This window comes from Glycine max, chromosome 1 (assembly GCF_000004515.6).
Source record: "Glycine max cultivar Williams 82 chromosome 1, Glycine_max_v4.0, whole genome shotgun sequence".
Lineage (NCBI taxonomy): Eukaryota > Viridiplantae > Streptophyta > Magnoliopsida > Fabales > Fabaceae > Glycine > Glycine max.
In genome coordinates, this window is record NC_016088.4 from 33944458 (window position 1) to 33960322 (window position 15865).

At 31.6% G+C, this 15865-nt stretch overlaps 2 protein-coding genes across 2 annotated transcripts; one reads left to right on the top strand and one right to left on the bottom strand.

The window, feature by feature from the left end:
* Positions 1 to 1975: 1975 nt before the first annotated feature.
* LOC100799640 (glucose-induced degradation protein 4 homolog) lies at positions 1976 to 7324 on the bottom strand. Its single transcript, XM_003516844.5, has 8 exons — positions 7177 to 7324; positions 6968 to 7023; positions 3764 to 3907; positions 2932 to 3005; positions 2739 to 2793; positions 2601 to 2663; positions 2373 to 2500; positions 1976 to 2189 (listed from the first exon to the last, which is right to left on the bottom strand). The coding sequence occupies exons 1-8, from the start codon at positions 7307 to 7309 to the stop codon at positions 2111 to 2113; spliced, it is 732 nt and encodes a 243-aa protein (XP_003516892.2). The 5' UTR covers positions 7310 to 7324; the 3' UTR covers positions 1976 to 2110.
* Positions 7325 to 12279: 4955 nt separating this feature from the next.
* On the top strand, positions 12280 to 13648 carry LOC102661373 (F-box/LRR-repeat protein At3g48880). The gene is made up of 2 exons (XM_014762303.3): positions 12280 to 12644; positions 13069 to 13648. The coding sequence occupies exons 1-2, from the start codon at positions 12280 to 12282 to the stop codon at positions 13646 to 13648; spliced, it is 945 nt and encodes a 314-aa protein (XP_014617789.1).
* The last annotated feature ends 2217 nt before the right edge of the window (positions 13649 to 15865 follow it).

Sequence of the window (15865 nt, forward strand, 5' to 3'; positions counted from 1 at the left end):
ATATCTATCACTTCCATTTTTAACAAGACCATATATTACTAAAAAAACAAGACCATGTAGGTCCTCAACTAAATGTCACTTTCATGTTAAAACTAATTCAAACTTTTGATTTAATACCAAATTAATTTCAACTCTTCAAAATTAATATGAATATAAAAATTGAATTAAAGCTCTCTTACAATGTGTCATATTAATATACACACCAAATTGGAAACAATAATGTCACTTTCGTATTAAAACTATTCCAACATTACAAAATATGTTGTCTTCTACATTACATCATATTACGTCAAATACACATAATATTTCATCCCAAGCCTACACTACTCACATTCACCAAAACCTCATATGCTATCTTTCTTTAACACAACCCATACACATAATATTTATGACTGTGTCCCACACACCCCAACAACACTCACCAGTAGTAATCCCTTTCTTCTCTTAACTGGATGCTTCTTCTGTAACTTTCCAATTTTTTTTCTTGCCTCTATTAATAGTTCATGATCAAACCCATTGTTACTTTCCTCTGCACTAGCCACATATAGATCTTCATTTGTCCATTTAAAGAAGTTGCAGGTGTTTGGGGTATGCAACAAACAAGTCATTTAATTTTTAAGTATTTGACAAACATAAATACCACACAAATCCAACAAATAATCACAAGGTCCTGCATTTCTACAATCCACTTCGTTTTCTTTCCCTTTTGTCTCCCCTATTAGTTGTGTAAATGAATGCTCTTACAACACAAAGACATTGCCTCCTTTTCCTTGATGAAAACAAAGGCATTCCCACAAAAGAATGAGACACATCAGATGTGTGAAACCCACCACGTGATCAAGACGCCATGTTCAAATGTCCTAGCTACTACAAGCCTCAATCTTCTGCTACAATGCTAAAAAACAATGACAAACAATCCTATGTTTTCTTCAATTTAGGGCTCTGTCTATCTCGTATAATAATAAAATTAAAAAATAAATAAAAACCCACCTCACTCCATTTAAAACGCATGACAACAACTGATTAAGAGTCCATTTGTCATGTCACCAACCTACTTAAGATCATCTTAACAAAAGGACCAGAAAACATAATTTGAAAATTTTAGGGACTAATAAAAATATTTTTAAATTTCAGGGACTAACAAACACACCTTCTAATTTTAGGAACTAAAACATAATTAAATCTAAATTAGACAGAAGTGTTAAATAAAAAATAAAGAAAATGATACTTCTAAATAACTAAACATTTGTTACTAATCAATAATGATTCCTTTAAATTAGTTTGATTGATTTGATTCACATTAATAAAGATTTATATTTATTTTTTGAGTATTGGATCGTTAATCTTGTAAATATGCCAAACGTAGATATATTTCTTACTAGCTAAAATTGGATCGTTAATAGAGTAAATATGCAAAACGTAGAGATGTTTGGATTTACCAAATTGGCTTATATTTCAGGATTTTTTTTTAAACAAAAAAACTAATTTTATTTCAATTATCTTCATGTTTGTTTTTTGCACTCCTCCAGAAAACGTGAATATGCCTGTGTGCTTAGAAATTGAAGCATCCCTGGCAGCGAACTTTCTAGCACAAACAACGTGCCTAAAATAATTAAAAATATTTTGAAACGATATCATAAAATATTTTTTTCATTGATCGGATCAGTCTGATTTGCATTTATTTTTTTCATTGATCGGATCAGTCTGGCATGAGCCCATTTGGTCCACCAGGCTAAACGGGCTAAGCTAAAATGGCTCATTTCTATTTGGGCCACCTTTTTGAGAGCCCATCCTGACCCTATTTGCAGCCTTCTGGCCCAGCCCAACCCATCGGGTCAGGTCATTTTGCCAGCTCTACATATTAGTATAATTTTTGAAACTCCAAGAAAACCAGTAAGTCATGTAATCAACCCTGAAGTCACTAGTAAGTGGTCACTAGTCACAACATAAAATATAAGTGGTCACTAAATAGCACTATTTTTGTTTTTTTAACAAACTTATTCTCCCTGCTTTGATTCTGACAGCAATAAACTCGAATTTTCCACATGTTCCCATTCATATACAATACTAACAATTAGATGATGAATCTTGACATACTAAATGTCACAATCTATTGTAACTCATATGATGAAAAACTGAAACCTGATCTTCCATCATTGGTGGATTTCAACTCAAGCTTCTGGTAAGGGCTGCAAAGGGTCCATGAGTTATCATGTCAAAAACTTTCAAAAGATATAATAAAAAAATGAAGCAATAAAAAAATGCTAAATGATCTGATAAGCACATGCATGAGACTAATAAAAAGTTTGCTCAAGTTTAGGCTGAAAAACTGGGACCACAATAAACCAATTGGAAACAGAAGAGGAGAGCACCTGCTATTGGGATCATAATAGAATCCACTGATAGAGCCATTGCTGCAAGAGAAACAAATGTAGTAAAATCCGGCTATGGTTAATCCACAGTCTGTTCCAACATTCACGAAGTATTGCTCCTTCCACCTCTGCAACAAAGAATTTAGTGCAATTTGTAAAGGTTCTCATTTCAGATAAATATATATTATTTTCAGCATTGTTATTTTCTCTTGGTGAAAATCAATTTACCATGAATATGTAAGGATAGTTGCTCAGGTCCAAAGACTTGCCACCATCAGCCTCCACTTGGCCCTAGAAAGTTAAAGTGCATTAGAAACACTACATGCGATGCAGTCTTACACATGAATCCAAAATTTAAATTGTTACCAATAAGGGAGAAAAAGATGGAAATTTAGACCAGTGCCTTATATCATCCTCTGGACTGAAAAACATAAGGAACAGAAAAAAAAAAAAAAAGTTAATAAAAACAGAGTATATATCCAAACTAATTCATGGGCATCATCAGTATTATTGAAATTAAGCTCCACTTGATTTAAGAGTTGATTGCTTAGTAACATACGATGCCTCCCATTTACCGGTGAAGAAAGTATAGTTCTTTGTATCAACTATCTCCCCTTCCCAGAACGTTACTACCTGATATAAACCATTAAAAGATAAAGTGAATGCCATGGTGATTTTTCTTTCTTGCTAAAAAGTTTCAAGAATGTAAATCGGGGTATATAAGACAAAAACTGAAGTTAAAATATATTTGCTCTACGTTACACACCATTCAAGAGTATTTTGAAGAAGGAAAATAATAAATATATATCTACACTAGTCTAGTCTTGATTTAAAATATTGAAGTTAAAATCCCTCTGAATATGTTTTTTCGACACAAAATATCCTATACATTATCCACAAAAGGGATAAACTCATAGAAACTAATTTTTGGCCGGATAATATAAAATGAGAAGATTGATCTTTAACAAAGAAAATTAATAATTAATAAAATCATTACCATGTAAAAAATGCTAAGACAAGTTCTACCATACAGTAGGTTAACAACAATCTAAAAATTCAAAGGCCAGTTAACTACTTTGTAATTTAACAAAAACTACTGTATGCCATCAAATGGAAGCTGAACACACATCATTAATGCATTTATATAAACCGTTTGTTAGGTAAGTAATAAAAAGATAGGTTATTCTGATAAGAATAATGTATTACAGATTAATGTTGTCCTAAATCTTCAGATTCAATTTGTGACAAAACAGTAATTAACAGTTTAACACAACAAATAGTCCAAATTAAACTAGAACAAAAATTATAAATATGCATGTTTTCTAAATGATGAAAAGTTGTCACTTTTCTGTTTCACTTTTAAGAAAGATGAACCAAAAGGAATTGCTTACTGGTGTGTCTGCCATAGGAACATTAAGAGCTTCCATGGTGCCACACAAATACCCATGCTCAAGGTCACATCCTTGTATACGGACATTTACTCTCCATGCTTCATCCTTTTGTACACTTGAGACATTCTGGGTGCCAGAAAAGGCCTGTAAACATAAACACCTTGAGTATATGGCATAAGGTGAAAGACAGAAGATGTGAAACCTAATTCAGTGGAAAGTTGAAGTTGTGTTCTCTATGACTATGAAGTGTGGATACGGCAACCAGCAAACTGTACACATGGATAAACGCATACATACAGTATGCCCATATATATTTACCCAATATAGCTGGGCTCTTTACTCTTTCTTTTTTCTTCTCAAATTCTGAAGCAGTTAGATACCAACCAAAACTAGTAGCAAGTAATTGGCTCCAAGCCAATGCACTTAGGCTTTAAAATTAACCAAAACCAGCATTTGTTCATGTTTCCAGAAGCTTCAGAAAATATATTTATAAGCTCCCTAATCCTAGTAGAATCTTCAAATATAGAAGTCTCTGCAGGACCACAATGCAGAGTTGCAGACCATGAAGTGATGAAACTAATCACTAATTCCTCTGTTCCATTCACAGGCTGTAAATATTCTTTTTATTGTATTGGTTTCAGATTCATTTAAAAAGTATTTTATTATATATATGTAAAAAGGTTAATGAAGTATAAGAACACTAAACACGTGTGCATCTTCTAGATTATTATTTAATCAGGAAATGTTTAGCTGACAATAGCTCTTAATGGACTAATGTAAACAACAAGAAACATCAATACATATTCCAAATTTTGAGGGGATGCAAGCTTTTTGCATACAATATAGTTGTGGTCAGAGAATCAAGAGAGGAAATAAATGAGAAGTTAGAGATGTAGAACATACCTAACCACAAACATGGTTTAAGTATCTAGGGTCCATCATTCAGGACTCAGAGAAATAGAGGGAGATATAAATCATAGGACTCAAGCAAGATGGATGAAACAGGGGAGCACATCTTGTGTTATCTGTTTATCAATAAGAAAAAGATATTTGTTTCAAGTCATGGCAGGGCATGGATTCTGGGTATAACCCAGCAGTGGGTTCAAGCCAAACAGGAGATACCCACCCAAACCAAATCTAATTAGTCAAACAGGCTTCTGTTGTGAATTCGAATAGCAGTGCGGGTGGCAGTGCCAAATAAGGACCCAAATCAGGAGCAGAGGCATGAAACATTTGCCATACCAAGAGTATGTTCGCCAAAGGGAAAAGAAATGCTGCTTCCAATGTGAGAAGCCATTTGGTCCTCTCAATAATGTCCTGAAAGAAAGTTTCGGCTTCTCATTTGAGAGAAGGTGATGATGGAATATCAAAAAGGGGAAATTAAAGCTTCCGGACTGGTGGAGCCTTTGGTGTTGATAAAACTAGTTTGTGATAAAGCACTCACTTTAGCCTTGATGACAAGGCCGCTTATGTCCCGGAAAGCATTGATAGGACAGTTATGTGATGTGTTGCACTTGTATGGCAGTTATTGTGTTTAGTAACTGTAGACCAGTTAAATGTGTATTTCTTAAATAGAATGTATTACAAATTTCCATGAAATTGTGCGTATTAAATTATTGGAGTTGGTTTGAAGGAGGAGACTCCTTGTTAGGGAAGAGGCCTTTGTTAGCGTTGTACTATAGATTCTAGATTCTGGTTTAATTGCAGAACACTTTTGATAAAACCTTCCAGTTTGTGCCCAAACTCTTGAATCTAACAGATGAGAAAGTGTTAAATGAGTAGATATACTAGACAAGATAGAATTAAGAATGAATGCATTAGGAAAAAAGTTGGGTAGCATATATTGTAGAAAAGTTGGTAGAATTTCGCCTTAGGTGGTTGCAGAGTGCATGAAGAAGACCTAAAGAAGAGCAGATCATATGGAGTGCAATCTAATTACTAGAGGCAGAGAGACCAAGAAAAACTATAGGTGAAACAAATAAGGATTTAGAGGTCAATAATTTGTCTATAGACACAATTTGAAAGAAAACATTATGACATCATTGATACATTTAGCTGACCCCAACTAGTGGGAAAAGGCTTGGTGGTTGTTGTTGAGTCAATATATATCCAATAGAACAAATTAAGTTTGAAGTTATCATAGAAAAGAAATCTGTCACATGGTTCTAAGACATAATGTACATTGTGCACTTAAATACTTGCCATATAGAATCAGAAAATGAAATATATATGTAGTACATCACTAATGTAAGACGTAACTCTAACTATGCCATATTTTTCACTTTTTAGCCAAACTTTACAAAGCCAATCCTAAGGCCAGATAAAACAAGACGACAGTTACATAAGGCAGTCAGAAGCCAACAGCCACTATAAAACCTTGGTGAATGAATCTTTTAGGACATAGATCATTGACTGGCCAACCCACAAAATGAAATGCGTATCACAAGTTCACAACCTGGCTAATTAACTAATTTTGAGGCTTGAAAATTGAAGTAGGTTGTTTAATTAATTGCTTGCAATTAGAGTTGCTGATTTCTGGCTATTAGAGTTGATCTCTAATAAAATTCCCTAAGATCTTTAATACTTGATCAGAAATTGACTACACATCACATACTCTATCCCTCAGGCCTTTAGAAGGTCCTAAATAAGGGAGGCAAAAGAAGAAAATCCCTGCCCACTAAATGTCAATTGTCAAGTAGTTATACAAAGATGAAGTGAAAATGGACATTATATGGATATGTAAGGTCATTTCACTCAATCCACTCTATCATGTCCTTTTCTCACATATCCCTGGTAGGGCTCAGCTTCTTAAAATGAATTTATAAGCTCAAGCAAAAGAATCATCGCCCAACGCCATGTGGTACTACGGACTACAAATCAATCTTCCAACAGGTGGAATCATAACATGTACAAACAAGCATCTACGATTGCCATTGACATTCAATTTGTGCTCAACCACATTTGCCCAATGAATTACGCCTCAGATACCCATATAAATTTCCATCATCAGAGGCCAGTAGTAGTACTAGTTGCTAATTCCAAGTCAATTTCTTTGATTAACAAAAAAATACATTTTATCAAGTTGTCTTAAAGAAGTATTAGATACTCCGTGTTCCCTTAAACAAAGAAACCGAATTTCATAAACCCTATTGGCAAAGTCTAACAAACAAAATATCGAAAACAAAAACACGGGAATATGAGTACCTGCCCAACGCCTAGAAGACTACAAGATTGGCACGAACTCCTTCCCGAATTGGCACCTAACACAACACACATCAAGTCTAATAATAATAATAATAATAACACATAAAGAACTTGTTACTACCAAAGGAAAAAAAAAGGAGGGAAATTCAGATACCAAAAAATAGAGAAGGGTACAGAAAAGATGAGAAATTTATTGTTATTATTATTACCTGAAACCTGAGAAGAAGGTGCTGCGGTGTTCTCCAATACTCTCACGGGCATGTTTCTGTGATTGTGATGTGAAGAAGATGCAGCAGAAATTGCTGGGTCAGTGTGGCAATTCGAGAAAAACAATACAGACATGAGTAAATAATGAATCCTGTCCATTCATTTTTCTTTTAAAACAAATCTAAAGCTGAGATTAAAAACGCACAGGAACACGTCGTTTAACATTGTGAAAACCGCACACAGAAAGACTCCTGTGCCTATATTTCTTTCCGCTTTGCAGTGTAGTTGCACTTTTGATACTCCACAGAAAATTAAGGCGCCATGGAATAGAAATAGTTTCTCTCCTCATTCTTGACACTAAATAGATCAAATGTCATATGTCTATTTAAGTAATTCTAAATCTCTTTTGTTATACATATTGCAATTTTGGGATTGATTTGGTGCTTTTGATTTCCTTATATATCAGACTAAAATTTATCAATTGGTATCAAACCAAGGTTCAAATCCAATTTTGATTGTATAAAATTGTTAAATCTTTGTTTATTTATTTTACATATATATGGAGGTTGATTTTCCATTTTTATCCCGTCTTTTTGTTTTCCTACATATCTAGGATAAATTAAGAATTTAAAGCGGTAATTGATCACTTTTTTTAAAATCTATTGGATTGATATGAGAAGTTTTCAATGCTTCAAACTGGAATATGTTCAAAATTGCAACATGTACAACATGAGCTTTTGAAATACCTAGATATATAGGCAGACAACATTGATATCCATTCAATATTGTCTGTGTGAGGAGAAAAACTAATTATTTTCCATGATGCCTTAATTTTTTGTGAAGTCTCAATGGAGCAACACACTTGAAAGTGTAAAGAAATAGGACCTCTTCCTATGTTAAATTGATATGGACTCACTTCAAACTTAATACATTTCATCCTTTCATCGGGATGAAGCAGAAAGTAAGCAGAGTAATTGCCAATTCATCCAACTTTGTTGCATATTCTCCTACAGTCATATTTCCCTATTTCAACTGCATAATTTTATTTCCTTGGCTCTTTTTACATCATCAGGGAAATATTTTACTACAAATTTGTTCTTAAACACTTCCTAAGTTACTTCCACTCCTACTACTTCTAAAAGTCTCCTTGTACTATCCCACCAATACTTGGCCTCATCGACCAACATATAGGTCGCAAAAGTAACCTTTTGCCTATTTGTGCATGTCATTGCACAAAATATTTTCTCCATTTCTTGAATCCACAAATCAGCTTTCTCCGGACCATATCCTCCTGCAAATTCTGAAGGATTGTTCCTTCTGAATTCAGATAAACCTTGAAATTCGGCTACTTCTTCATTCCTTTGATTAGTTTGTTGCAACATAACTGCAACCATCTCCCTAATAGCCTGAATAGCTTCCACCATTAAAACATGTTTTCTTCTTGCCATTTGTTAACTATCACACCAATAGGGTAGACACAACGTACACTTAGTCCCTACCCAACACTCACTAGAACGAGACTCTAATACCTCTAAATGTAACACCCATATTTTATAAGACTTATTTATATAATTTAATATATATGTATATATTACATAGTTTCACTAATTTATTATCATATTTGAGTACTAACATTATTTCATATGTGTACATTCCTTCCAAATACTAGTCAAACTACTCTCTCACTCTCACTCTCTCTCTCTCTATATTCAATTATAGAGGAGAATGTTCTATGTTTGGTGGGGTAAATTACCAGATTCTGGAAAAAGAGAAAGTTATCATTATATAGCCTCTTAAATTTATTGGCCACAATAAATAGGGAGATCATATTAGGATTCAAATTCTCCCTTTATAAATGTCATTAAAACCTTGACGATCTACTTTCTCATTTCCACAAATGTTCACGCTACTATATGTAGCATATATAGGAGGAACATTTGATTTCACTTCCATCTTTTGCCATGTACATGAAGAGAAAGAAATAACACAAAATGAAGGGGGTTAGCATATTTTATCTTGCCATCAACTTAAGAATAATGAAATATAACTATGACGCTCAATTTATTTAACAGACGTAATGTTAATGCAGTATAAATGATGTATGATATGCATGGGGCTCATAATCATACTACTCCATGAAGAAATATATTTATTTATTTTTATATGGGGGAGCCATTGGGAGACACTACTTTCTTTCGGCAATAATAAAAGAAGAACGATATTTCTTACGAAATAATTTTGTGAAAATTGCACGATGACCTATTTCCTCAGTACTTATTAAACAGCAAAATATTCAATTCATTATTTAGTTAAAATAAAACAATTTACATGAATATCATGAACTAACAAGCCATAGTGCTAATTTGGATTGTAAACATTTCAATCTCTCAATTTGTTGCGTATCTGTCATACGAACAAATTTTATATGTTACTATATACAAAAATACCAAAACTTGAATAATCACTTATGCATTTCTAATTAAAAAAAACTAAACATAATTTAATTATTGTCAAAAGCATTATTTTTTAGTTACTTTTTTATATGAATTTACAAGAAAACGTTAATATTAAAAAAATATGAAAGGCATTACAGAAATACTCTCATACTGTTAACCAAATGCACTTAATATTCCTCCATTATTTGACTGATAAAAAACCACCTAATTGTTTTTTTACGTATAAAGCTGAGTACCTTTCCTCACAAACATTGTTGAAACTTTTACATTTGCACCGTTGCAAGCCTATGTTTAATTTCTTACCATCCGTTAATTTTATATATAGTATTGTATTTATATAAATATATATGTATATTTATTTTTTTCTTATATAGTATTAATTATTATATTTACTAAATATAATTATTTATTAAATTTAATAAATGTAATGATAATATTATTAAAAGTATAAATTTTGAATTGAATTTATACTATAATTTATTTCATGATTTCCATTTGACTGACTTAATTTTAATAAAAAAAATATAATAACCATATATTCATTATGAAAAATGATAGCGCAAAATTATAATTATAAGTTGAATTCCAATTTTTATAAAATTTGTGATAACACGAGTATTAATGTAATATTTAATTAATTTTATTAATATATTATTTATATAAATATTCTATGTATAATTTATGGAGAAATTACATTTGCACCTATGTTTTCTACTAATTATAATATGTGTTCAAGTAATTTCAGATAACTCATAGGTATATATAATTTGAATAAAATATTGGTAACATGGGTGTAATTTACTAAAACAATTATTTTGAGATTGGATGAATAATGTTATTAGGAAGCCTTGTCGTCTTGTAAAACATAGTTTATTACAATTTCAAAAATGTTTAATAAGAATATAATAATATATTAATTAAATATGAGTTTATAAAATAAAAAATAGTAATGAAATTATTAAAAGCATTTATCATATTAAAATATTAAATCAATTAATAATTTTTAAATTATTTTAAATAATTAATTAAATATAGTAGATATTCCTAAATAATAGTTTTTTATTCAGAGCATTTATTACATTAAAAGTATAGATTCTTTTATTATATTAAATGCATTAATTAATATTTTTATTTTATTAAAAGCAATTATTAAAAGAATTTAATATTTTTCAAAAATATATATTAAATAATTAATAAATTATTTTAAATATTCCTTAACTAATACTCAATCAGACTAATCATGGATTGGATTGACCATAGAGTACCTTTTAGAGAAATTGATAGCAAAATCTTACTTGAAATATATTAGGGGTGAATATGGATTAGACTTATCTAAAAAAATCTTAAAAAATTTACTTGATCCAATTGATATTGGCTTAGTTTGATCAAGTTTATGGATCAAGTGAGATTAAAGAATGAGAAAACCAATCAAGTCAAGTATGGTTAAGAGTTTATTGGTTATACAAATTAACTTGAGACTCAACTCGACTTGACCCAACTTGATTAGTTAATATATTAAAATAATTTTATTTTTATTTTAGTATATGAGAATTGAATTGAGACAAAGAAAGTGAGTTGAGAATCTCATTTTTCTTTTTTCCTTTTTTGTGTTGAGCACTTTTCCCTAACAAAGTAAATAATATCCTTTACGTCACATCTTCACTATCTGGTCATCAGTTCTACCGCTTTCTAGACAATATCGTTGGATTGCATAGTGAGTTCTCTCTTCTTTTCTCTTCTCTTGTCATTTCTCTCTTTTATTCTCAACTGCAAGTCCTAACTTGGTATTTTGTTTCTTCAAGTTTCAAGTGTTTCTCTTTCTCTCTCCAAATCCTATTCATCCTTTCCTTCACCACTCACAAATACTCATATTCTCACAAATCATTCAAAGGTTTGTTGAAGGTTTGTAATCTTTATGATTTTCATTTTCTGTATTTTTTTCTTTTTCTAGTTTTCTTATTTATTATTTAATTTTATTTGATCTGTTTGTTCAAATTTAGGGAAATTAATAACCCTAACCCTAAATGATCCTTTTTGTCCAATTTTCCCTCAATTTTCCCAATTTTATTGTATTTTATAATTTTTTCCTCTTTTGTCGGGTTACCCAAAAATCAACTCAATTTGACCCAAATAAAAGAAAGTCTAGTTTGAATTGAAGAAAATCTACTAAACCTGACGGAGTCTGTTTACCCAATTTGATTTCAATTTTTGCTTAAAGTAGACCCAAATTGATCTATGTAATTCATCCCTACATATTATGTTGTGCGGAAAAAAAAATATGGAAATAAGATAAAGATAAGTCAGAGGATATTTCATACATATAATATAGTGCAAAAAAAAAAAATGTTAGGTTGCCAATGACACACCTAATTGATACGAATTGCAACTGCAAGCATTGGGCTAAAAAGGATGTGAAATGGTATTTGTCAATGAGATTCATTCATATCAAATAGTGATAATTTCTTGAATGAAGCATAAGTATTTCTTTAGAATCTTTAAATTTCTGGCTTCATTAATTCCTAACACATGCAGTCAAATGCATGGTGATTTCCTTTTAAGGGTTTTGTGATTTGCGTTTTGCCGATTCATGAGAAAGTTGAAATGATGATGTGAAACATTTAATGTATTTGCAGGAAGCATCAATAAGAAATGGATAATAGCAATTCAGCTGCAACGACCGGTGTCTGGAATGATTTTCGGTCAATTGATATAATAATAACAATACTTATGAACCTCAATGTTGTGGACCTTGCAGTTGCCTCGCTGGTCTGCAAAATGTGGAACAAAGCTTGTCATGACCCATCTCTTTGGCGCAAAATTGATCTGTCCGAACTCAATAACTCATACCTTTTCAACATACAAAATAATAAACCGGGAGCTTACAAGCATTCGAGGGGGAAAATTACTCAATTCTTAAAGTATGTTTTGAGTCTGAGTAATGGAAATACAAATTGCTTAATATTTAACTACAATGTTGACTTAACGGATGAGCAGTTCATCATAGCTGCTGAAAGGTAACATATTCTCTTATTCTTAATTACCCTTTAATTTGTGCATGCATTTGGACTATTATTTATACAACCTTCTAAAACAAAACACCCATCAGTATTAATTAAGAAGTCTAAATTAAATACTGCATATATATAAAAGTTGTTTGGTAGTACATGTTGCAAAAAAGAAGAGGAGACTATAAAAAATCAAGGAGATTCTCTTCATTTGACATACTTAGTTACATAATTTGATTCTCTATTTATAATAATGCAACTCATAGGCATTAATACACAACTCTTCAATTAAGACACTAAACAAACATAATATCATGACCCTTTAGATACATAATGGTTATACAGAAATAATGCCCGTTAATGCTTAGTATCCCACACCCATATTCATCTTCTATCGTCTAATACATAATGGTGCGTTTGTCTTGTTTTGTAGGACCCCAAATCTGAAACGACTAGTTCTACCAAAGACATGTGTCTTTTCAAGAAAAGCAGTGCATACGGCAATGAAGTCATGGGGGGGCCTAGAGTCCATTACCATTTCCTTCGATGACCCCAATAAATACATATTTTCTGCAATTGCCAAATACTGCAAGAACATAACAGAGATGAAATTTAGTCACGGTTGCCTCCTCTTTGAAGAAAATTATGTTAAAGCGCTGCTTAAATGTGCCCCTAACTTGAAGGCTTTGAGCATTCGGTGCATAATGACAAGCATGGGTGCTTTGTGCGGTGTGTTCACTTCCTTCCAACATTTGGAGGCGGTGAATATATGCCATAGCTCCATTATAGATGCACCATATTCTGATTTTGGTGTTGTGGATATTACTTATGTACAAAAGCATTTGCCGCCATCGAATTACGGAAAGCTTATATACTGTAAAGAAGGATCATGCCTTAGGTGCAAGAATGACAGGAGCATTATTCCTGCCGGAATTTTCCAAATTACAAGCATTCTTATCCATGCCTCAGAGGATTTGTGGCGGGAGGACGAGATAACCTCTCTTGCACATTAATTTATCTGAATATGTTTTGTTTGTGCTGCATCAAACCTTGTTAATTATTTGGGTCTCACTCATTTTGTGCTTCAAGTAATTAACTTTCATAGACATTTAATTACCTTTTGTTGATTCCTGTCTAAACATGTTTTCTTGTGCTATTAGCCTATCCATTTACTTGGATAAAACTTTGATTGTTAATTGTTGATTTGCTATAAGGATGTATAAGCTAGTACTTTTGCTGGGAAAATACTTCAATGCTATGGTTATGCTGGAAATACATATATATCACAAATTTCTGTGTGCATGATTTTGTAGAGAAGCTAGAACATTTGTACATTCTGGTAGTAAATAGCAAAACTTGTTGTGTAATAATAATATATCTCTAAAAACATTAATAAGTTATTGGTGGTAAAATTATATAAAACCATGCAAGGGAAAATATAAACCAAATTCTGAAAATGTATTTTAAACCTTTATTAAAGTTGGATAAGATAATTCACTAATCAAAGGTAGCACCCATAAAATATCTACTTTTTATCAGTTTGCAAGCTTTTCTGAAGACAAATTAAGATTTAAAGATTTCTAACTCTCACTTGTCAGTAGCCTCAAAGTATGAGTGTTCATTGTGAATGTTGCATTTATATTTGATAATATAATAGTAATACAAGGTGAGTTTTCTATTTCCGTTGCTACGTATTTCTTTCATTATACACGTGAGAAACAAAATCTTTCTTATTACGAGTTATTGATATATCATGTTTCTTTAACTAATTATTTTTCTCGATATGAAGGGTTTAAGTTGCTTCACTTAATTATAAGGTGTTGGGTAATAAACACGTGACATGGGGGGAGCTAGATGGTGCAAAGGGAAATGATTCTACATGGTGCAGAGACATTTGCTCTCTAGATAAAGCCCTAAGCTGACGGGCACACTAATTGAAGGAGTCTTTTAAGAAAGATTAGCATCTGCACAAGAAACCTCTTTCTGAAATAATCCATTGATTGCTGCAACCAAAACCAAATCTTCCAAGCAAAATTGCATTGGAAAAAACGATGCTCACTCAATTCGTATTCTTTTGTTTTTCATTTCATTCAACCACATCCTCAATTACACTACCTTTCACCAACTGTTTGAGCAACTTTGTTTAATTGCATGTTTTGAAAAATAAAAATACTTTTTGGAAATAGAAATCAAACAATTGCTTTAATAGTGGGTACATTTTCCATGCTTTGGTATCAGACTTTCCATTTGAACTAACTGATGATAAATATAGAAATTATTTAGTTTTAGGATAAATATATTTAATTTGATTATGAAATTGAAAATACATGTATAACCCCATTGTGGTAACATATATAATATCAAATCAACCATAGTAAGTATATAAAAATATAATTACTGAAATACCTCACGTTATTTGTTGGTCTCTCCTTCATGGCGCTGCTTGTGAGCCAAATGATTCAGACATGCCATTTGTTTGGTTAACCCACAAGCTTGATGTCTTGACACAGTCTTATGAAAAAAGCTCAAAACCCGCAACTAATTTTTTTTGGTTATTCTTACATTGTGTGAGTCATATTTGATATCGCATTGACCATAACTTTCCATCCCCCACATTGATCCATCCGGTGTAATTAGTGTATATATAAATTTAACTATACCTTTTGCTACATGTTTTGAATTATTCAAACACATAAAAAGATGATGCTTCACACCATGATGAAATTTCTAACCTATCCAATATTTACTCCGTTTCCAAGATCTCTCTCTTCCAATCTAGGTAGGGGATCAACTTCGACACTGACATTCAGCACGGACCCACCCTGATAGTATTATGGATAAGACTCAAAACCTGACTGAGAAAGCGACAGAGTAATTAAGTAAAAAATAACTTATTGTGGAAATCATGAAAGGGAGATATTGTTAATCGTGGACCAATATTCTTTTTTAAGAAGCGTAGATCATCGATGCAAACTCTAAATTAATTAAACATATATGTTAAGAGTTTAATGTATAAATTAATTTTATATTATAATCCAATCATAATTTATTATTGATATATAATTTTATAAATAATTATTGTAAAAATAAATAAATTTATTATACATAATAATTTATGATTAGATAATAGTATAAAATTATTTTATATTATTGGTTTATAACTTCTTTTTTTTCATATGCTAAATCTCATTATTTTATTTTATGTGTTTTTGTTATTAACTAAGTAATAG

Excerpts from the sequence above, each read along its gene's own strand:
- LOC100799640 (XM_003516844.5), bottom strand. The coding sequence starts at position 7,309 with ATGTCTGTATTGTTTTTCTCGAATTGCCACACTGACCCAGCAATTTCT. Across the intron at positions 3,006-3,763 it reads TTCCTATGGCAGACACACCA|GTAGTAACGTTCTGGGAAGG; the intron begins GTAAGCAATTCC and ends GGTTTATATCAG. Across the intron at positions 2,501-2,600 it reads ACTATCCTTACATATTCATG|AGGTGGAAGGAGCAATACTT; the intron begins GTAAATTGATTT and ends TCTTTGTTGCAG.
- LOC102661373 (XM_014762303.3), top strand. The coding sequence starts at position 12,280 with ATGGATAATAGCAATTCAGCTGCAACGACCGGTGTCTGGAATGATTTT. Across the intron at positions 12,645-13,068 it reads TTCATCATAGCTGCTGAAAG|GACCCCAAATCTGAAACGAC; the intron begins GTAACATATTCT and ends CTTGTTTTGTAG.